We start from the raw sequence: 23,042 nt of genomic DNA on the forward strand, positions 1-23,042 counted from the left end.
GGGTACCCAACATGGCAGGGGTTTGCTTTCTCACAGCTGTGGAGGCTGGACTCAGGGATGGAATGCCAGCAGGGCTTGTGGACAGCTATCTTGTCTCTGTGGCTTCGAATGTGTGTCTGGGCTGATGGCCTCTTCTCCTTTTTTTTTAAAAAAAAATAATTTATTTATTTGTTTTAATTAGGTATATATGACAGCAGAATGCATTTTAATTCGTCGAACACAATTGCAGCATAACTTTTCATTTTTCTGGTTGTACACGATGTAGTGTCACATCCTATATACAGTCATACATGTACCTAGAGTAATGATGTCCATCTCATTCCACCATCTTCCCTGCCCCCATAACCCCTCCCCACTTCTCCCTTCCCTTTGCCCAGAGTTCCTCCATTTTTTCCATGCCCCTCCCTGTTATGGATCAATATCCACTTATCAGAACATTTGGCCTTTATTGTTGGGATTAACTTACTTTGCTTAGCATGATATTCTCCAATTCCATCCATTTACCTAAAAATGACATAATTTTATTTGCTGCAGTCCGGCTGCAGCAAAATAACCGGGGAGTGACGAGCAACTTGTGTAGATTCATACAGCAGGAGTAGGAGCCGTTTATTGTAGGACAGGAGTGGTATATATACATTCCACACAGCTTATCTTAATTAACATAAAATAGATACAGCAGTCAACCAATAAGGAATCACCACACTTAATGGCTCGCTGGCGTTACTTCACAAATCACTCCCTCTGGCAAAATGCCAGGCGCCATCCAGACTTGTTTACAGAGCTTAACATTAACCACTCCCTCTGGCAAAATGCCAGGCACCATCCAGACTTGTTTACAGACCCTAACATTTCTCTGGCAAAATGCCAGGCGACATCCTGACTTGTTTACAGACTCTAACATTTATTTTCTTTTAATACTAAGTAATATTCCGTTGTGTAGATATACCACAGTTTCTTTATCCATTTGATGGCCTTTGCTTCTGAGGACCAGGGTCATGTTAGCTAGGACTCACCCTTGTGACCTCCTTTTCCCTCAGCTACCTCTTTAAAGATCCTGTCTCCAATACAGTCCCCCTGGGAGGCAATGGGGAGTCAGGGCTTCAACATGTTAGTTTGGGGGATCAATCCACCCATAACCATATCTGTATCTACATTTACATCCAGCTCTCCCTGTGTGTTCATGGGCCTTGGTCGAAACCTGAAATGAGCACAGTGAAGGTTCCCCCAAACCCTATGGCACAATGAGAAGACAGATATTCCAAGTCTAATTTCCCCAGCTTAATTAGCATGTGGCCTGTTAGCACAAACTTATTAGGAATGAGCATCCTCATAGCCAACTGTTATCTAATTTCCGGGCTCCTGAGACCGACTGCTCCATAAATGCTGGGAAGGGTGAGGATGGCAGGGGGAAGCCACCGAGCTGCTGGCTGCCTGACAGAAGGCCCGCATGGCGTCAGATCTGAGAAGGCGGCTGCAGGCTGCAGGCGAGGCTTGCTCTGTGAGCATCTGCTGGCCACAGCCTTTGATTCTCTTTGAGGCATGTCCTGAAGGCTGGGACTCATCTACACACAGAGGTGCGGACGTGAATGTGGGACAGTTATTCGCTCCTTTCAAGTGAGGGGCTGTGCGGAAACTGGCAGGCACAGGGTTTCCTTTGGTGTTTGGTTTGAAGGAAGCAGGTTTATCCAAGAATATAGCATCTTCCCATCCACCTCCCTCCTTCTTTTGTTTCCTTACCTCCCCCTCTCAGTCATCAAAGTGAGGGCCTGCTATGCACCAGGCACTCTGCGTGGTCCTGTGGGGGAGGAGGAGGTGACTCAGAGCGTTCTGCCTGGCAGGTTTTGTGCTGATAACCTATTCCCTATTCTGGCCCTGGCTGTGCTTCCAGGCATGGCTCTGCCAGTTCTCTGGCAAAGCTGAAAGCCACTTCTGCTAACCGGTCCAGATTCCCCTCCCTTGGAAGTTCTCAGCCCTCCCTGGATAGCCGGTGTGCTCAGCGCAGCTTTACTTTTTAAAGTAAAGAGAGGGAAGAGTGTGGAGGATAAGATTGGGAGTCCCCAAGTGGTTTAGGTCTTAATCTGTAGGTGACAAAATGGCAATGGGGCACATATTCTACTTGAAAATTTCATTCCTACAGGCTTAATTTTGTTGGGAAGAATTGGTGAGACCAGCTATTATTTTTTGTATACCAATAGACGCAACTAGAATATGTGCCCTCCCCAAACCCACCAAACAGACTGTTGCCTGCTAATCAAATCTGACTCCTTCATGCCCCAGGCAAAGTCCTATCCTGCCAGGAGGATTGTTTGGGCCTCCTAAGCTCTTTGAGAATCCAGCCACAGTCCTGGTCATCTTTGTGTCCCCTTCACAAGCAGTTGGGTACCCTACAGAGTCAGGTACCTAGTAGGAAATGGATCAAAATGAAGTCCTCTTGCAGTCCTCCACGTCATGCTAGTGCATTTGGCAGTGGGGCATGTCAGAATGCACCTTCCAGCACTGCTAATGAGTCCCCATAAGACTGCATGTTTGATCTGTCTATTCCTTGAGAAGGAGCAGTGCTTCCTTTTTTTCTAACAATGTGATCTCCATGGCCTCCTGCAGAGATGGCATTCACAAACATGGTTGATTTAAATGCTGTTCCTTTTTGTTTGACAGCAGCGGTGTGTTGGGCACCATACGTAGAAAGATGATTTTGCCCATTTGTTGATTGGGTTGTTTGTTCTCTTATTGTCTAATTTTTTGAGCTCTTTGTATACTCTGGATATTAGGGCTCTATCTGAAGTGTGAGGAGTAAAGATTTGTTCCCAGGTTGTAGGCTCTCTATTTACCTCTCTTATTGTATCTTTTGCTGAGAAAAAACTTTTTAGTTTGAGTAAGTCCCATTTGTTGATTCTAGTTATTAACTTTTGTGCTATGGGTGTCCTATTGAGGAATTTGGAGCCCGACCCCACCGACTGTAGATCGTAGCCAACTTTTTCTTCTATCAGACGGCGCGTCTCTGATTTGATATCAAGCTCCTTGATCCATTTTGAATTAACTTTTGTGCATGGCGAGAGAAAGGGATTCAGTTTCATTTTGTTGCATATGGATTTCCAGTTTTCCCAGCACCATTTGTTGAAGATGCTATCCTTCCTCCATTGCATGCTTTTAGACCCTTTATCAAATATAAGATAGTTGTAGTTTTGTGGATTGGTTTCTGTGTCCTCTATTCTGTACCATTGGTCCACCCGCCTGTTTTGGTACCAGTACCATGCTGTTTTTGTTACTATTGCTCTGTAATATAGTTTGAAGTCTGGTATCGCTATACCGCCTGATTCACACTTCCTGCTTAGCATTGTTTTTGCTATTCTGGGTCTTTTATTTTTCCATATGAATTTCATGATTGCTTTCTCTATTTCTACAAGAAATGCCGTTGGGATTTTGATTGGCATTGCATTAAACCTATAGAGAACTTTTGGTAATATCGCCATTTTGATGATGTTAGTTCTGCCTATCCATGAACAGGGTATATTTTTCCATCTTCTAAGATCTTCTTCTATTTCTCTCTTTAGGGTTCTGAAGCTAGCCAATCCCTAAAAAACAAATGTCAAATGTCTTCTTTGATATAAGGAGAGTAGCTAAGAACAGAGTAGGGTCAAAGAGCATGAGAAGAAGATTAACATTAAACAGGGATGAGAGGTGGGAGGGAAAGGGAGAGAGAAGGGAAAATGCATGGAAATGGAAGGAGACCCTCAGAGGTATACAAAAGTACATACAAGAGGAAGTGAGGGGAAGGGGAAAAATAATACAAGGGGGACAAACGAATGTCAGTAAAGGGGGCAGAGAGAGAAGAGGGGAGGGGAGGGGAGGGGAGGGGAGGGGAGGGGGGATAGTAGAGGATAGGAAAGACAGCAGAATACAACAGACACTAGTATGGCAATATGTAAATCAATGGATGTGTAACTGATGTGATTCTGCAATCTGTATATGGGGTAAAAATGGGAGTTCATAACCCACTTGAATCAAATTGTGAAATATGATATATCAAGAACTATGTAATGTTTTGAACAGCCAACAATAAAAAAAAAAAAAAAGAAAGATGATTTTGCAGAAGTCATAACTTTATTGCGTTTGAATCATTGGATTTCCACGTATTTCAAATGGAGAAGTCAATCACCAGCCAATTGTGCTTAGTCTGGTCCAACTACATTTTCGTGCAATTGCTTTGCATCTGACACTGAATTAGACAATCCCCATCCTGCCTGATGGGGATTCAGGGTCCACAGTGAGGTCTTGCTGCCCATCCCTGAAGTGGGGGTAGGGCTTTTCCTCACCAGCTGGCCACAGAGGATCAGCCGGACATGTGCTTGGCTCCTGCCACCTTCCTGGACCTTTCTGGCTCTGGGTGGTAATAACAGGCCTGCGGCTCAGCTGGTACAGCCCCTCCTGAGGGGTGCCAAATTGCTGCCCCTTGGGGGCATCCTGTTCCTTCCTCTGGCATTCAGAATAGATTTTGCAGCAAGTGGGCCAACTAGACTCCAAAAAAAAGTCTTCACTCTAGCCTTTCAGGAAACTTCAAACTTATCAGCTTAAAGAACAAGGCGCAGAGGGGAAAGGAGCCCTGACAAGGCTAATAGCAGGGGTTTCAAGCTGCGTTTCGCAAGCCAGTAGCAGAGCGCTCACGTGTTGGTTCACTGGCATGTTCCGCGGCAGAAGCACCCCCACTCTGCCTTCCCCCAGTTCCAACTGTTGGGCTGCAGCAGGATTCGGTCTGTCTGGGCATAGCTCCCTTTGTGGAGCAGCCCTCCCCACTCTCACAGCCAGAGTCTGGTGAAAGGGATCCTTGCTTTCCCACCGCACACAAAGGCTCTTTAAAGGGACCTGCCCGCTTCTCCGTGCAGCTGCAAACCGGAATCGGTGAGGGCTAAGCAACCCAGGCTTTCGCCTGAGAATGAGTGGGGAGGGGTCCTGAGCAGCCTCCACGTCCTCCGAGAGCGGGGGAGGGAGGGAGCCGACGGCGGTGTGGATGGAGACCGCCGGCCCGCGGGAACCGGCTTGCGATTAGCTGCTTCCTGGGGTGCTCCGCGCGCCGGCCGAGCGTGCTGCCGGTGGCCCCAGCGCGCTGGCCGCGCATCTTGCGGCATGCCTGCGCTGAGCTGAGCCAGCGCCCAGCAGCGAGCCCGCATTCAGGCACCGCGGACTGGCTCCTGGCAGCGCCTGTGCAATCACCATGAATGCTCAGCTCTAGCCTCGGCGACAGCCTCCAGACCGCATGGATTTGGCTGTTTAATCAACCGAGATTACTGCCAGGGACGACTTGGGAGCCTGATCCGCGCTCCAGCTGCCCTGACAACTTCGGGGTTGGCTGTTTACTTCTCCGGATCCCCGAACCCGGAACTCTCCTGTCACTCTGCCGGCTCTGAAGTCAGCCGCCAGGACTCCGCTGACGGCATCCCCGGGAACAGGGGAGCGAGCCGGTTTAGGACGAGCGGAGACCCCTCAGCGGCTCAGCCTCTCGTGACTGCCTGTGTTGCGGGGTTCCGAGGGACCGTGCGCTGCCCGGGGAAGCAATGCAAGTCTCCATAGCCTGCACAGAGCACAATCTGAAGAGTCGGAATGGTGAGGACCGACTTCTGAGCAAGCAGAGCTCCGCCGCCCCCAATGTGGTGAACGCAGCCCGGGCCAAATTCCGCACGGTCGCGATCATCGCACGCAGCCTGGGGACCTTCACCCCTCAGCACCACATTTCCCTCAAAGAGTCCACCGCAAAGCAGACGGGCATGAAATATAGGTATGGATGTAAGATTCCCTAAACCCGGGGTTTCCATGCTCTATACAGGTGCAACGGAACGGTTTATTGCTTTGCAAAAGTGACTCGCTTGTCTGTGGGTTGCTCAATTTAGAATCTCAGGTGTTTTTAAAATAGCTCTTGAGGAGGATAGAAAAGCCCAAGGTGTGTGCGTGTGTGCGTGTGTAATTTTTAAAAATATGGCCCATTTTGTATGTTCTAGACTTTGGGAGCTGTATAAATTCCAGTCTATGGAAGAAAACACAAACTGCTGGAAATGGGCACTTAGATCAGCATAGTTTATCAGGAGCAAATGCGTTTGCCCTGTTTTATGCTACAGATGTAGCTTCTGTGATTATACTGTCAGAAATAGTTTCTCATCTAGCACAGCACTCCTGTTTATCCTTTGAAAAACCAAGGTAGCAAATGGTAGGCAAAGCTTTTAAGGGAGTTCTGTTATAGAAAAAACACCTACAATGGTAAATCAGAATGAACATTGCCACATTTAAATCTAAATTACTGCTTGAAATAAAATCCAGAGGTTGTTGTAAAACATGGAAAGTCAATTGTTGCAATACTACTAGTTTCATCATCAATTTTTTTTAGCTCACTCTTCCTTTAAGATATTTTCCAAAGATGGAAATCTTCCCAGTAATAGCTAATGCTCCTTAATACAAAGTGATTTAAGTTTGATAAGTAAAAAGAAAAAATCATTATTCAATTATGTAATTCTTACCTCCTCATTATATTTGCTTTGCACCAAGCTTTCTTGATTTTATTTCTTTAAAATCACTGTGCTTCTTGTTTCTAAACATCATTTGTGGCTATACTAGAGAGAAACTACTGACTGATACATCTTCCAAAGGCTTTCATTACTTCAACTAGCAGATATGATTTTACTAATTGTTTACATTTAACTCTCCCTCATCTTTGTCAGGAACCAGGTTTGGGGACAGGATGTGCTTAATACAATTAAAACAATGCACACTTAAGATTTATTCATATGGGGGTGCAGCAGGAGACATTTAAGCCTATGTGTATGCAAGGTGTCCCCTGGAAGAAGTTTCTTTGCAGAGTTACAGGAAAGCTTCTCCTTGAAAGTATGTCAAGCACAATTGTTTTGATATATTTCTGAGCCATTGAGAAAGAAAGCCCTGGAATGAGAAAAAACCAAAACAATCTGTAGCTGAAGCTCTTGGCCCCAACTGCAGTGCAAATACAGGTAGTCTGCCTCCAATCAACCCTCAAGTGTCAGCAATGTGCCTCTGCTTTTCTTGACTTTGGCATGATGAAGAGGGAACCCCACAGTAGCAGTTCCCTGAGTGAGACCGCAGTCTGGTGCACTGGCCTTTTCTGCTGCTGCTTTGTGGCACACACCCAGCCCCTGCCCTGTGGACATGCAGCTCTGCTGCTGGGTTGGAGATGAACCTCTTGCCTTCCTGCAGGCCCCCAGGCCAGGACGCTCCAGAGTTAAGGTCAATCACAGAAGGTTGTTTTCACTGGAGACTCTGGCATTTAACTGCCCTATAAACTTTCTTTTTGTAAACTCGAAGGAATAAAAAGTAGTTCTTGTGGCAGCAGATTCACAGTTGTTTGTGGATGGCTGTGTAGGGGGAGTTTGGCCTTGGGAGCTCTTTAGGAAGCCAGGAGCTTTCCATTAAGGTTTTTCTGTCAGCATGCTCAACTCAGATTGGAAGGTAATGGTCTCTCTTTCAAAAGCTCAGTGCATGACCAAGACTTGCTTGGGTGTCTTTCATTACTGATGACTAAGGACAGCTCTTCTCCTACAAAAAGTCAGCCATCTGGGGTCTTCAGTGTACTTTGCACTGTTTGTTATTTTGTGACTAAGTATCTTTGCCCCCTTTCTGCTCCCCTTGTTCTGAATCACTCCGTCCATGGTGTCAGGTGTGTGCGTGACCATAACTTACCCCCACCCCCTTCAAGTTCACTCAGAGTGACCTTTCTGAAAGAGATCATGAGATAAGGCCAAATACTAAGCTTTGTAGCTTGGAAGGGATGAGGGCAGCTGTGTACTTCAGAGAAAACAGTGGAAATATTTTAATTAGCTGAATTGTCCTTTTATCACATTGTCATCCCTAAAGCATAATATGTATATGTGGACTATTTGTTAACAAATAGCAGAAAACAAATAAAAAAATAATGCTGTGGAGTGGAGAAGGTCTGGATACTGCATGGGGAAGCTAGGGTGGAAATTCCTGGTCAGTTGGCGCTGAAATAATGTTCTCACTCATTCTGGAAGATGGTTTGCAGGGTCAGAACTTCTGTGAACCCCTTGGACGATAAAAAGCACTGTATTATCTTGCGCTTTTCTGCAGAGAAGTTATTTTCTTCTAAGAGAAGTTTTCCTCTTAGTAGCACCCCCGGTTCTTGTGTTTAAAGTGTCTAGAGGTTAACCATTGCCTATCAGCAGTGTTGGTATATGAAGAGGCGCCGCCCAGCCAGTGGAGATTCACTGAGCACCCATGGTGTGCCAGACATCCAGGGTGGGGAGGCAGACCCTAACTAAGGAGATGAACAGTTCAATAATAGGATTTCCTATTGTGGGACATTCTTATGAAGGCTACCTGTGAAGGTGGGGGAGGTAAGAGTTAAGCCTGGGCCAACTCTGTTATCCATTCTGAGGCTGCTGACTCTGTTTTAATTGTAGAGCTGGTGATTGTGTCTTGTGACAATCACTGCTCATATCTGTGGCCCATTTTGCTATCCCAGGGACTTGTTTCAGGTCTACCTGCTGTAAGGTATTACTGGCAGTTGAAGGTCTACTCTTTACCCTGACAGATAAGTAGAATGCCTTTTACTTATATAATGCTTTATGATCTTTCAATCCCAACTCACAGCATACATAGCCTGTGATTACCATCCCTTACTTAAGATTCCATGGGATTTGGATTTCAGAAAGAATTCATTCCCTTGTGCAAAGCATCTGTATTCTGCAAGGATAATGCTCCAAGTCACTATTATATTCTCACCATCAACATGCAAGAATTTTGCATAAAATTGACTGTTGTCTCAAGGCTAAAGATAGAAAAAAAATCCCTAGAACATTCTTCCATTCAAATATTGTTAGTCCCAGAGAATAAGAGTCCCTGCTAATGTTTATCCTGGGGACATCCTGCATGTAAAGGGCACAGGACTACTTTGTTCTTTGCATTTTTACAGTTGTGGTTTGTCAATGCTTGGTAATTCCTTGGTTTTAGATTTGCATTTGTTTTATTCTGAGAGTGCATTACATCATGTTAGTCTGATGGAGACCTCAACCACATGTGGTAGATCCTAATCATGATAGATGTAACCACATGCATGAATATTCCATCCATCAAAATAGCAAATCACTCCGAACATAAGTTAAGCAAGGTATTTTTTTTAAGTAACATTTTAGAATGATCCAGCTACTAATGTTTGCCATGGTCTCAGAGCTTCTGTCATTTCAGAGTAATCCATTTGCACTGATGACTCCCCCTCTCCATTCTAAAATTATTATTTTAGTTCTCGAACACTTTGAGTATCAATGGACCCAGTTTCATTGAGAAAAAAAAATGTTTGAAACATATACATCCATGGCAATATAATTTTGTTGTATATTATTACAAGAAACATGCTTTGAAAATTTAAGATGATTCTTTACAAAAAGAAATATTTTCTGAGAAATAATCTTTAAATTCCACTTGAAACTTCAGTCCTCCCTTTTCTAAGGCTGACCACACTTTACTGTTAATTTTTTAAAAAATAATTACAGCTTCCCAGGATTTTGCAAAAAGGAAAAAATGTACGGAGAATTTCTGTGACCCTTGAATTCCATATTTCTTCAGTGGTAGCACCTTGTGTATGGATAGGATGGTATCAAAATTAGGAAACTGACATTGGCACAGTCCAAAGAATATATTCAGACCTCACCAGTTCTACATGTATCCATTTGTACATATTTATGCATCTATGCAGCTTTATCTAGTGTTTAAGCTTGTGTAACTACCATCATAATGAAGAAGCAGAGTTTTTCTGTAACCACAAGCTTCCCCATGTTACCCCTTTAAAGCCATGTCCACTACCTTCTCCCCCATCCAAGCCCTTGGTAATCACCAATCTGTAGGCCTTCTCTATAATTTTACTTTTTCAAGAATATTAAATAAATGGAATCTTATAGTAGGTAATGTTTTAAAGTTGACTGTTTCTCCCTCCCAGAGGGTTTATGCAGGGAAGTGGGGAGAGAAACTCTTGCCACCATATAAAGGTGTCAGATGATGACACCGTGGAGATTGGGTGGGCCATTTAGACAAGATGAACGCCGGCAGTGGGGGAACAAGTAAAGGTTTTGGAGCAGGTGTATGTCTCAAAATTCGGTTAGGCAGGGTTGACTCTCACTGTTTTCCTCTTAAAATCGAAGAGTTGTAGGTTTGAAACAAGAGAGTTTGTGTGGAATTTCATGGCTCTCTGTTTTCCTATAGAAAACCAAGAATATATAGAAAGGACTCAGGACAGCCAACAGGTGCCCCTCCCATGACATTCCTGTCATAGCCTCTTTATTAAAGCACACACCGCATCCGCAGTTTTTTACCTCCCACGAATGGTGGGCAGATTTTGAATCAAAGCAATTCAAGTGAAAGATTAATCTTGTCAACTGATTACATAAAAGACCCTAAGTGTGTGTGTGTGTGTGTGTGTGTGCGCGCACGCGTGCACGCGCGCGTGCGCCTTTGTGTGTGTGTGCGCCTTTGTATGTGTATGTGTGTGCAAGTCTCCGTGAGGGGAAAAGCAGGAGGAAAGGGGTGGACCTGAGAGGAGGAGGAGAAGAGCCAGCTTGGTGACTGTGTTTCAAGTAAAAATATTTGATTTTAGTCCAGAGAAGAGAGCAGCTTGGTTATTTAAAATGCCAGGCTTTATATTATTTTTTAATTTTTTGGTGGAGAATGCTGCTGTCATTTTCACTGACACCCATGGGTGTGGCTTTTTCTCTCTACCTAGAGCAGGATGGTGGAAATGGGTGGGTGGGTAGGGGGAGGCCTTCCTGAAAATTAGTTGCTGAGTCAACCTCGTAGAGTTTATCCCACCTCTGTGAGGCACCAGTCAGAAGTCTGGCATCTAGGGGATGGTGAGAAAATGGTAGGAGGGGAGGGAGCCTCCTGGAAGTTTTTAGGCAAATGTTGTTCTAGTTCCGTGGTTTTGGAAGTGTGGGGCTGGGGTGGGGCTGTGTGCGTGTGCAGGCGTGAGCATATGTGAGCATAGAGGAATCAATCCAGAGTTTCCAGAAACATCTCATTTTCTAACTGCAGTCTTCACTTTGGTTGTTACAAATGAAGTCCTTCATTCCAAGTCCACTCAATGACCCTCTTTAGAAGTGCCCTCATTTTAAAGAAGTTATATATTTTTAAAAATTCTACAAACACTTCAATTTATGAGAATTTGAGAATGTTCTGAGAGGAGGAAAAAATCCCATCATATTCAAAGGGAAAATGGAATTCCTAAGTTTCACTTTGATTTTTCAAATTCATTTCATCAAATTCATAATCTCTCCTTAGTATATCAATTCATGAACAGGATAAGATTTGGGTTGAGGGAATCTAATCAAAATATAGGACTCTTGATTTCCTTGAGTATTCCTTAAAATCCTTTTAGAAGAGAAAACCCCCTTGTGAAAAGAGTTAAATTCACAAACATTGGTTCATATATTTCCTTTAAGTATGTCAAACCATTTAGGTAAATGACAATTAGACACTAAAAAATGCTTCAATGTTGCAAGTTAACTGTGTTGTGTGCTTAAAAAAACATTTCTGTTAATAGCTTTCCACTCTTGGAATTAGGAAACAGACTGATTGAGGCTGAAGAATTTAAGGCAAAAATATTATAAATGTCCATTTCAACATTGAGAATGATTAATACACTGTGATCACTAGAAAATGAGTGAGTTTTCAGTGGGTGCTGCCGAGTTAACTTGGATGCCACCTTCTGCAGACACATTGCCCAATGCAGAATGCAGTTCCTAGGTCAATCACCTAGGAAGGCCAGGGTTGGTCAAGGCCAAACACAGGTCTCCTGACTCCACAGACTGGGTTCCGATGTTCCTTTAGCTTTTGCGTGGCAGCTTCTTGCTTATGCCCCATTTTTTAACACAGGATGGAAGCACAGTGCATGAAGCATTTCTAGAAAAGACAATTCCTTCCTGTATATATACACAGTTTGCAGCTCAAGCTTTTATCTCAAGAAGCAAAGCCCTGCTGAGTGCTGACAGCCACAGCAGCTTTCTCCATCACCTGCAGGGCAATTAGGACCCCAAAGTACTCCCAGGGCAGCTCTCTGCTGGTCCATGTTCCGAAGTGAGACATGAATCAACTTCCAGATGATGGCATGCTTAGTTGGCATGCTCAGCGTCACAGCGTCCAAAACACTGGGATCTCAGAAAGAGACGAACAGATGCATCTGCTACATGTCAGCACTGGAAGGGGCATGCTTGGCCAGGAATTCTGAGTCGGACTTCACACCCTCCTCCGTGTCCTTAGACATCACTTTGAAAAACATGCTCCTGAAAGTCACAATCAAAATACATTTAAAAATCCTTATTGCAGGTTAATTTTCTGTTACCCAGACTGGAAACCCAAACAGAAGCCCAGCAGCGATTTTCTTTTTCTTGAAATCGACAGCTAGGGAGGACTTTGAGAGCACTCGCGCGGGCCATCTGGTCCAGCCCTCGTGAGAAATCTGTCCTGTTTTTCCAATTTGCAACATACAGCAGCGACTTATAAAGGCCTCTGAAGAAATTGTGTAATCTCCTTTCACAGCAGTCATGAAAAAAACTGGCTCTTCTTTCTAAGAATCAGAATCATTCATTAAGTGTTGAAGTCCTCAGAGGAAGCCATAAGCTTCTTGTCTACTGTCGGGACTCTGGAGTCAAGTCAGGGAAGAAAATGAAGATAAAAGGGGGAGGGGCAAGAAAGGCAGACCTGAGGCTGGGTGAGGTGGCAGGCAGGGCACCTCAGACTCCTGTTGGCACCCAGGGTATGCGATTTTGTCTATTCTGGTCCTTGCACCATTCAGCTGGCCTGACTGTTCCACGGCTGAACCATCTGAGAGTCAAAACGTCACCGTTACAAACATCCTTGCCATTAACTCAGCTCCTTCAGGACTGCCTCAGAAGCTTCTTAGGAGCTAGCTCTCATTTCCTGCTTTGTGAAGCTTTGGTATCTAAGAACTGTTGCTCAGACTCTGCTTCCTATTTCCAGATGGTTCTAGTTCTTTCTGCCTAGACTTTGTTTCCTGGCTCCCAACTGTGATCGTGTCTCTCATGGAAGCCCTGCCCGTGGTGACTACGTTTTCAGTGAGCCCTCCAGTACTGTATGCACTTCCAGAGGCCCCACCTTCTCAGAACAGAAGATGGCAAGATTGCCACGTCACAAAAAGGGTCTCTGGACCTTGTTTTGCCTTCCCTGCGCTTGCTTCCTGTTCTAGGAGAAACAAGCATTTTTAATATTTTAGCCAATCTTTGAAAAATCGCTGTGAAACATTTAAAAAATATCCCAACAGAGTTATTGAAATAATGGGTAATGACTATGCAATGCCACTTAGCAAATTCTATGAGATTGCCAGCTCCAAATGTTAGAATGGTGACAACTGGAATCTCTTGTATTGAAGAAATATAAAAAGATCAAATCTGATATGTTAAGTTCTAATGGCCATTGAGCATCCAGCTAGGAAAACCAACAGCTTATAATCTGATTATCTTGCTTTTTGATGTACTCTTATAAAGACGTTTTCTTTCTCATTTTTTAAACCTAGTATGTTTAAATGTAAAGGCAACTGTAATGACTAATATTAACAAGAAAAGTTTTCTCTACTGGTAATTAAATCTTTCCAGGAGAGTACCTGGGGGGCTCAACTGAAGGAAATTGTTCTCCATGATGAGGTTGCATCTGCTGGAGGACCCATCTGGCTTGACAGAACTCTTATATAAGTAAAGCAAGCTTTTTTCCCCCTGAGGAACACATGCTAATAAGCACCCTCTCTTCCACTTCTTTGAAATTAGTTTGGATTTTATTTTTTCACAGCACTGGAAAGTGAACCCAGGGCTTTGTACGTGCTGGGTAAGTGCTCTACCACCACGCTACCTCCTTGGCCCAGCTAGTTGCACTTTAAACCAGGTTTTTATGTAACTGGATTTTTGTTTTCAGTTTCTTTGGCCTGAGACCACAACAGGCTCATTATAGAAATCAACTGAGCAAATAACATGGCTTTAATGAATGCCACTTCTCTCTCAACTCAAGAATTAGCAAAGGTTTCCTCTGGGGCTTTTGATGAAAACAGACCTTTGGACTAACTGCTACTCCATTTCCTACCTCTTGTGCACAAACTCTTTGCATTCCAGAGTCTTTGCAGTTTCTTAAAAAAAACTACAGATGCTCAGGAGAAATCTTAGCAGTCTGGGTCCAGAAGGTTTTGCATCTTGATGGAAAACATACTGGTTAAATTGTTTTTTTTTTTTGTTGTTGTTTGTTTGTTTTTAAGAGAGAGAGAGAGAGAGAGAGAGAGAGAGAGAGAGAGGAGAGAAATTTTTAATATTTATTTTTAATTTTCGGCGGACACAACATCTTTGTTTGTATGTGGTGTTGAGGATCGAACCCGGGCCACACGCATGCCAGGCGAGCGCGCTACCGCTTGAGCCACATCCCCAGCCCACTGGTTACGTTTTAATGAAGAGAAAAGAAATACTAATACTAAGAAACCCAAATAGAAAGAGGGTGTTGGGAAATTCATGGCCTCATTATACCGTCTCATCTAGTAAGGCCTTATTTTCCATTTTCAAGAAAGGAGTTCAAGGTTTTACTTTTACTCGAAATACAATTTCTTCCAGAAGTATCCTGTGGAAATCAGGAGGCTTGGATCTTTGTTAATAAAAGTTCCAGATAGAGCTCCTCAATCAAAGGAGCAAGTGGACATTTGCCTGAGGACTCCAAATTCCAGCAGATTTCCCTCAGTTCTGTTTCAGAGCAAGAGGTGATTTAGGAGGACAAACAGCAAGTCTCCTTACAAAGCAGAGCTAGAATTTCATACTGTATTGGTTTCCTGTTGCTGCTGTAACAAACGACCAGAGTCAGTGCCTTAAAGCAGTGTTTTGACTCCTTCCCAGCCTGGAGGTTAGAAGGTGCATTCCTTCTGATTTTGTCAGGGTGGAGATCCACGTCCTCACCTTTTCCAGCTCCAGGGTCCCTGCAGCCCTCCTTGCTGTACTCTCACAGCACATCACACCTGCCTCTTGTTCCATCTGCACTTACAGATGCGTGCTGTGCCCTTGTAAGTCCCCTCTTGCTCTTTCTCCAGCTGTGGTAACATCAGCCCTGGGCAGCCCAGGATAATCTCCCAGTCTCCAGATCCTGTGCTTAATTACATCTGCAGAGTCCCTTTCACCTTGGGAGGTCAGATATTCTTAGGGTTTAGGATGGGGACACAGACATCTGTCGTGGATGGCCGGCCTCATAGCCGGCCATGCAGATCCCGCTAATATGTTACACAAGAGAGAGGCAAAGGGGCTGTGCTCTCAAGCACATTTCAGATGTGCTCAGGTGAGGTGAGACCCACAAAAAGGAAGAAGGAAGTGGTTAGAAACACAAGGTGCTGGGTTTCTCTGCATAAGACTTCAGTTTGGGTTTTGAATCAGAAATAAAAGCTTGTGTTTACAGCGTGTGGCAAAGTGTGATAAAGTTTAATGGGTTTGGGCCTTGGCCATTACTCACGGGCATCTGCTGCCTGAATCTGCTCCACCTCCTTCAGGCTCTCACTAGGATCTGGGGTTAAGGGACCTGATGGAAAAATCAATGCATTCACACAAAGATCAAGCTGCAACACGCTATCGTTAAAATACCAGTAGTTTCAAAAATACATCTGCCTCCAAATTCCATGACAGTGATCAGTGTAGAGCAGGAATCTCACTCTTTCTTGGTGCCTGGGGCCCTGAGGATGTGCCTGCACCTCTGAGTCCTGATGGAGGCCCCAGGTACATCATGGAATGGTGTCTCCCTCCGTGAGACCCACCCTGGCCTGCTTCCTGAGCGCTGCCTAACAATGCTGCAGAGAAGGAAGGGGCTTCTAGCAGGGAGGGGAAGTTCTCTCTCTGAACCTTTCTATTAAATATTATCCACTTGAAGCCATTAGGTTATTGTATTTTAATCACAAAGCAGCTTTTATTCTTATGAAGTTTCTATATTCTCTGACAAAAATCCAAATGTCCTAAATCTGATGCCGTTTCCCTCTATGCAGCTGTCTCACACACCCACAGAGGAAGGCGGCTGCTGTCAGTTCTTTCTATCCCCTTCCAAGGACCTGCTGCTCATCCCCTAGTGCATGGAATATTGGGCTTTGAAGATTAGACTGCTGATCCCAGACACTTAAGTCTGTATGCCCTCTCTTGGTGTGTGAACAAAAAGTACCAGACTGCATCATATTTGGGAAGAAATATTAGTGGTTCCAAATTAAAGTGAGTTAGGAAGCGATTGACTAGGAATTCAGAGACCAGGGGAATGCAGAGTTTAAACTCAACCTTGAACTTTAATTCAGTCCCTGTGGCCAGATGTTTTTGCCTGGAAGCTGTAAGAGACACGTGCTTGAGTAAGAGGGGAAAGGAGGAAATGAGAACTTTGGGACCTGGCTGAATGTGAGCTGTGTGGTCACCCTGCCTCCCACAGCTGGATGCAAACAGGATTGGAAGGCAGGGTAGAGGAAGCACTTCCAGAGCAGAGGCTGTGGCCATGCAGGCCTCATGGTGCATGGGGGCTGGGCAACCTGGGAGCATCATCTTCACATAGATAGGAGGGCAGTGTCGAGGGCAGAGCATGCCCAGCCTGTCCTGAGCTGCCTCCAGGGAGGAAGGGAAGAGTGGCACCAGTTCCTCACTGTCTCCCGGGTCATTGACACCAGAGTTCCATTCTAACTACATGGATTTTTCTCTTTAAGCCTAATGCAAACCCAATAGCAGCATTCATTATTGTGGAAAAGAAAGATAAGCAAGTTAAGTCACATGCTCATTGCACTAATGAGTTCTGCCTGATGACAGGTCATCAGCAGCCACTGATGGAGTAAATGTGAGGAGTCCAGCGGACTATCACAGAAGGCCACACTATTACAGGACAATACCACCCATCAAAGTGTCTGGCCTTGCTTCAATAACAACTAGGTTTAGAAACAGAAGCGTTCACCAAGTGTCGGCTTATAAATTTTGCTTGTTGATTATTCCTATCTCCTACGCCAGCCTGATCTGTCCCTATTTTGAGATAGAAATACCTTGGGAACGGGATTTGACAAAAGACAAATGCTAATTATCAAACTGTCTAGATAATACTCTTTGCCAATAAAATTTTACTTTATGCTGATTGCCTCAAACCAAGGGATATAGGAGCTCAGTTAATATGAACTTCATCCTTGAGAAAAACTCTGAAAGGGCATAGCAGGTAGTGTCAAGGCCATTTTCAGTTATGGTAAATGAGGCACAAAAACAGAGCTCAATGATGACTCGGGCAGCCTAACTCTTGGAGTTGTGGTTTCCATTCTATGCTTAGGAACCCTCTGCCTGCCATCCCATAGTGACCAGCCTGTTTCTGCCCATAGTGATGCTGAATTGAAAGAGATCTGATGTTGGCAAAATGCCATTCCTGTTGGCTTGAGGCAGTGGGTGGTCCACACACTCAGTTCCTCCGTGTTTCTCTGCCTTGCAGCGCTTAACGCAGGAGCTCAGGGCTACTTCTAGAACCCGCAGGCTGATAGAAGCCACTTGGATTTTGTGATTGTTTTTGACAGTCGAGTTGTTAGAGCTCTGCCTTGGGGAGGAGAGAGTGCATCTTCAGGAGCCAATAAGTGATGTTCACTGGATGCGGGAGCTCACCTGTGTTGAAGGTGTTCCTCATGTGCACTTAGTCCCTAACCAGTACTGAGCATTTGCCTGTTTGTGCATCACACTCCCGTGGGGCAGGAGGGTGGATGCCAGGTGGCAGATTGGCACAGTAGTTAAAGCACCACACTGTTTGTTTACCCTACTTTGCCTTTACTGGAAAGATCTGGAAGGTGCATCTGGTGACAACCTTTTCAGGGCTCAGGGCTGTTTTGAAGATTGCATGAGATAATATGCATGCAGTTCCAGTTGTTATCCATTATAGTTGTCATTAATATCAATCTCAGCATGACATGGGACAAGGGGACAAGAAGAAATGAGGTTCTCTGAGCATTCAATATGTTTGCAATAGATTCTATTTTAGCTCTTTTGCCCCCTTCAGAATATTCTTACTTTAGTTGCTTCTATCCCAGCATGGCCATCTGCTGTGTTGTGAGTGATGATGAAGGTTTGTCACACCCTTGGTGCAAGGCTTCTGTGGTAGTGTCACACCTTGGCTTCCAGGGCAGCCCTGTTTCTCTGCCAGACTTGCCTGGTCCACATTTGCAGTGGCTCTTCTTTCCCCTAGAGATAGGAATTCTGTCTGCTTTTGATCTTGGGTGCTGAAGAGCATGACCTGTCCTTGCAATCTCCCAAATTATTTTGCCATAATTGCTAGAAATGAACAGTTGTCCACAGATGGTTCCAGCAACTGAGTTAAGGTGGCTCTCAAAATTGCTTACATTACAACAGAAGGAAACTGAAACAATAATGCTAGGAACCCAGGATGTTTGTCCTGTTGTTTAGACACTAGAGTCTGTCCTTCAGAAACACTTGCAGGCCATTCACTGTGTCCTAAAAGAGACAGCACAACTGTTGCAGGGTCTTGGGGAAGGGCCATGCAAGGGCTGTTTGCATCTTCCTTGGGTTGACTTCCTGGTAAGAATAAGGATATACAGCAAATGGTGATTTCTTGAGTCACTACCTGATCCTTTACAAAGAGGGGCAGTAAAAGTGACAATGATATTTCCAGCAGGGCGTGGTGGCGCACACCTGTCATCAAATCAACTCAGGAGGCTGAGGCAGGAGGATCACAAGTTCAAGGCTAGCCTCAGAAACTTAGACTGCATCACAAAAATAAAATTTAAAAAGATGAGGGATGTAGCTTAGAGGTAGAGTGTCCCTGGGTTCAATCCTCAGTACCACAACAAAACAAACACAACATCTATATACTAAAGGAGTGAACACACTGAGTCTCTAATAGAGAACATCTGCTTGTGAATTTTATTTGGGGAGAAATTATTTATATTGATAAATAATAGTTACAGGTTTGCATTCAGTGATTAATGAAAATAATATAACAATTTGGATTTCCAGCCTTAATCAGGAGGTAATATACCTGTGGGGCTGATGGAGACTTGGCTGTGTGGCAGTCCAACCCTCTGGCCTTCTTTCAGTGGCTGTAATAGCTTGGGGACTGGATCCCCTGAGGCTCAGGTGGGGCAACTTGAGACCCCAACTCCAGGTCCACCACTCTGCCTGCAGAGAGCCATGTTTCTTCTGAGATTCAGGGACAAAGAAGGGTCTTCTGGTTGCACTGGGATGGGTGTGGCAAGACCATTTGGAATTAGCATGTGGGGTTGTCCCTGCACCCTTTATCTATGCTCCACACTCAGGCAAGTAGCTCATGCTTTTTTATTTGTGGAAAATGTGGTTTTTGTCTCCAAATACCTTCACCCATTTTAGAGAATCAGGCTTGAGAGAAGGCAGTTCCCAGGTTACACTGAGATTCTGCTGCTCTGGAGGCCTGGTGAGAAGTCTGGACCCTCTGAGCCTTGTCCTCTGTCCCCTATGCACCCAGCATATCTGATAGAGTCTCAGAGGGAATGATGGCCCTCGGGTGGTGGAGAGACTGGATCCCAAGCCATGGGTTCCCAGTCCCTCTCAAAACCTGTGAAGTCCCTGTGTGGTTTGAAAGCAATGGAGTGAAGAATAGGTGATCTGGGCCAAGACTCTAACTGTGGTAGCCATGGAGAGAATTTCCATCCCTGGGGGGAGTGGGGGAACCCAGGAGCTGGGCCCAACCCTGTGACACTAACATGGAAGAGCAGTGGGAGCTCATGGTGCCTGGAAGCTGACTCTCCTGCAGCGTGATGGTCCAGACAACGCCTGGGCAAGGTTGGCATGCTGAAGGCTGGAGGGTGTGGCCTGGGTTCTGCCTCAGGCGCAGTTTGAAGATGGAAAGGGGGATGAGGATCCAAGAATCCTTTCAAGATGGGGACCTGCCAACCCAAGGCTAATGGCATAGACTTTGTACTCAAAGAGACACAAGCCTGCAGACAGACGTGCAGAGAGTGTGCTGATGTGATTTTAGAACTGAAGTTATTTTTATGGAGAAAAGGAACTTTTAAAATTTGAAATTTGTTTTGCCGTAGTTTTGTTTTGGTTCCCTTTCTACAGAAGAGAAAATATTTACTTGGTTAAAAAGCTTTCTGATCAGTACACTTTTTCTCAAAAGATTGATTAAGTGGTGTCTCCACTTAGGGCTAGGACAGGACAGAGTTTGATAAGTTGAAATTGAGTTTCTAGTGTGGAGCCAGCTGTAGAGAGAAGATGAAGGAATTGCTCTGTGCTCTCACCTGGCCTTAAGAAAGGAGGAACCAAGGAGACTTGGTTCATCCCTGGGCTAAGGAAGGTGTCACCAGGCAAACCAGAGGCCTCTGAGTGGCAGCATCATCCCTGAACCCCAGGCACGATTCCCACCATGATGTGCAGGCGTTAGAAGACAGATCTGTCTCGTTATAAAACCACTGTCTATTTTTCATACAGAATAGGGTAGGAATCGCACAGAATACACAGTCCCTAGCAGAGTATCAGGCTCAGAGAGATGGGTTCTTAACCATTATGACCAATGTGATCTCGAGTGCACCAACTCACTCACCAAATGCTCCCAAGCACTTGCCCTGTGCCAGGCCCTGATCTGGGTGTTGAGAGAGAGGAGGGTGAGAAAAAGCAGTCTTTGGCTTTGAAAAGCTGGGGAGGAAGGAAGATCTTTAGTAGGTTGGGAGGCATTGTTGTGAAGGTAAACAGGGCCTGGGGTAGAAGCCGGGAGAGTGCTGTTAGACCTGTTGAATGGGGACAGCTCTTGACAGCAACCTGGCACTGGGTTATTACCCAGTGCTGATTTTGACATTTTAATTTGGTCAGGTTGACGTTAGAGAGTGTCTCATAGTCAGCATCCAGGATTTTTGTGTCCTGTTTGCTGTTATTTAGTAGATGGTGGTTTTCAATGGATGGAGTGTCAGTGGAATATCAAAATAAAAAACGGCAAACATGTAAACCAAGAATATATTGGTATCAGCTTTCCGATTCTCACTAAAAGCTGTTTTCCCCTTTGAGTTTGGGGTCTGTTATTTATTTTTATCTTCTAAAAGAAAAGCTATTCACAATCCCCTCACCCCCACCAATGCCATTTTCAAAACTGAAACTCAAACATTTCATCAGGAGATTTATTAGAAATTTTCTTTTTTCTTGCCTTACCTAATTCTCTCTGACTCTATTCTGAGTTGTAAACAATAAATCCATTTTTTTTAAAGTAAAAGGCAAGCATCCAACCATATGATGTTTTATTTTCCTGACACTTGAGATTTGAATTTTAAATTCAGATTTATTAATGGTTGCTTTTATTTATTCTTTTTTATACCAGGGATTGAACCCAGGGATGCTTAACCACTGAGCCACATCCAGAGCCCCTTTTTATATTGTATTTAAAGACAGAGTCTCACTAAGTTGCTTAGCGCCTCATTAAGTTGCTGGGGCTGGTTTTGAACTTGCAGTCCTCCTGCCTCAGCCTCCTGAGCTGCTGGGTTTACAGGCATGCACCACCACATCCCGCTGACTGTTTGAGTTTTTGATGAACAGAATCAATACTGATTAACACACAGACACATCTTTGTTTGGCTGATGAGGCTGCAGTGCCATTCAACATGGAGTTTCAGCCTCCCTGGTTTTTGGTGGGTGCTGGGGACATCACAGAGTACCACAGCCTGGCTCCCAGGGCCATGTTGTTCTCCACGTCCTATCCAAGTCAACACACGTAGGTCTTGCTTGTCATGCTCACAGCACCATGGTAGGGTCTCCTTAAATCAGATAAGGACAATGAAATAATAAAAAATAGATTGCTCCATAAAATTGTAATTTATTGAGTTCGATGTTATCAACCATGTATCCCAACTCACCCAATCCTTAGGGTCAGCATCAAAGAAACAGAACCTGGCCTCTGCCCACAAACAGAGGAGCAAGAAGGCCTGGCAGTTCCCAGGACAGGTGCTGTGTTTGTAAGAGTCTGATTATTAAGACCCACAAGCCAGAAGGAGCAGGAGCAAAAGGCTGGGCTTCCCAGTGATAGGTATCTGAGAGGAGCTGTGTGCTTAGTGCAGAGGTTCCTTTTGTTCAGACAACCACCAAGTACAGGTACCAACACTTCATGGAGGGCTTGCTGAGGCCAGGGTCAGCAGAATCAGGCCTGGTCCTGGGTGCCCCACCCACTCCCCGGGATTAATATAGAGAGGCCACTGGAGAGAGCAAGGTTGCCTTGTGGAGTCGTGCAGTGGTCTTTCTCCCCTGCTGATCCAGATGAGGGAACAGGGCATTTCACCCCAAAACCAAGAGAGGAACTCCATAGGGATCACTGTTACCACTCTAACCATCCACCCTGCTCTAAGAATGATGGTAATAGGACACCATCTGGGTGATTTTTAAGCCACTGGCAACTTCCAGTGTGGAGAAAGCATCAGGAGGGAGATGGCTGTGTGACATGGGGAAGGGCATGAGGTCTGGAGAGGTATGGAGGCAGGGTGCCAGTTGGGATGGTAGGTCCTGACCCCACCAAGAAGAGACTCAGGCTACAGACTGACAGGTGCATCAGAGGAGGTGGTAAGAAGCTGGCAGCCCAGTTCGACCGGCTCCCCTCACACAGGGTTCCACCTTCTGAGAACTGTCCACCAGCATCACCTGCTGATCTCCAAGGACACAAGCCAGGGCAGCAGTTAGGACCCAGATCTGGAGAGGACAGCACCCCCTGCGAGCAGAGCAGAGAGGAGACATTTCTGTTTCCCTCGTTCTCCTGAACAGACATCAGAAGAAAAAAAAAAAGGTGCAAAGAGGGGATGGTGTCTGGGGGCAGAACCCCTCTTCCTCTTCTCCTCTGTTCCAATGGTGTCTCGACTCAGGTAGAGCCAGGGATACAAGGAAAAGGGAGATGGGGATGAACTATGAGGCTGACATTTAAAAAGGAGCAGGGCTGGGTCTCAGAAAGCGTTTAAGAATGGAAGTGATGGAAAAGCATGGAATGGAGCCAACCTAACCTTGGTGGAAGTGATTACTCACTGGGAAAAGGGGGCACTGTGCAAA

General features: G+C 45.0%; 1 protein-coding gene across 2 annotated transcripts in view; it reads left to right on the forward strand.

The window, feature by feature from the left end:
- Positions 1-23,042, forward strand: part of Kcnab1 (potassium voltage-gated channel subfamily A regulatory beta subunit 1) — a 302,880-nt gene that overhangs the window by 90,916 nt on the left and 188,922 nt on the right. Inside the window, exon 1 of one of the 2 annotated variants that reach the window (XM_027934030.2) lies at positions 5,078-5,770. The exons of the other annotated variant lie outside the window; for it this stretch is intronic. Within the exon in view, the coding sequence (XP_027789831.1) occupies positions 5,550-5,770 (221 nt within the window). The 5' untranslated portion in view covers positions 5,078-5,549. Of the gene's footprint in view, positions 1-5,077; positions 5,771-23,042 lie in introns of those variants that run through there. 2 annotated transcript variants of the gene reach the window in all.

The sequence above is a fragment of the Marmota flaviventris genome, chromosome 8 (assembly GCF_047511675.1).
Source record: "Marmota flaviventris isolate mMarFla1 chromosome 8, mMarFla1.hap1, whole genome shotgun sequence".
Lineage (NCBI taxonomy): Eukaryota > Metazoa > Chordata > Mammalia > Rodentia > Sciuridae > Marmota > Marmota flaviventris.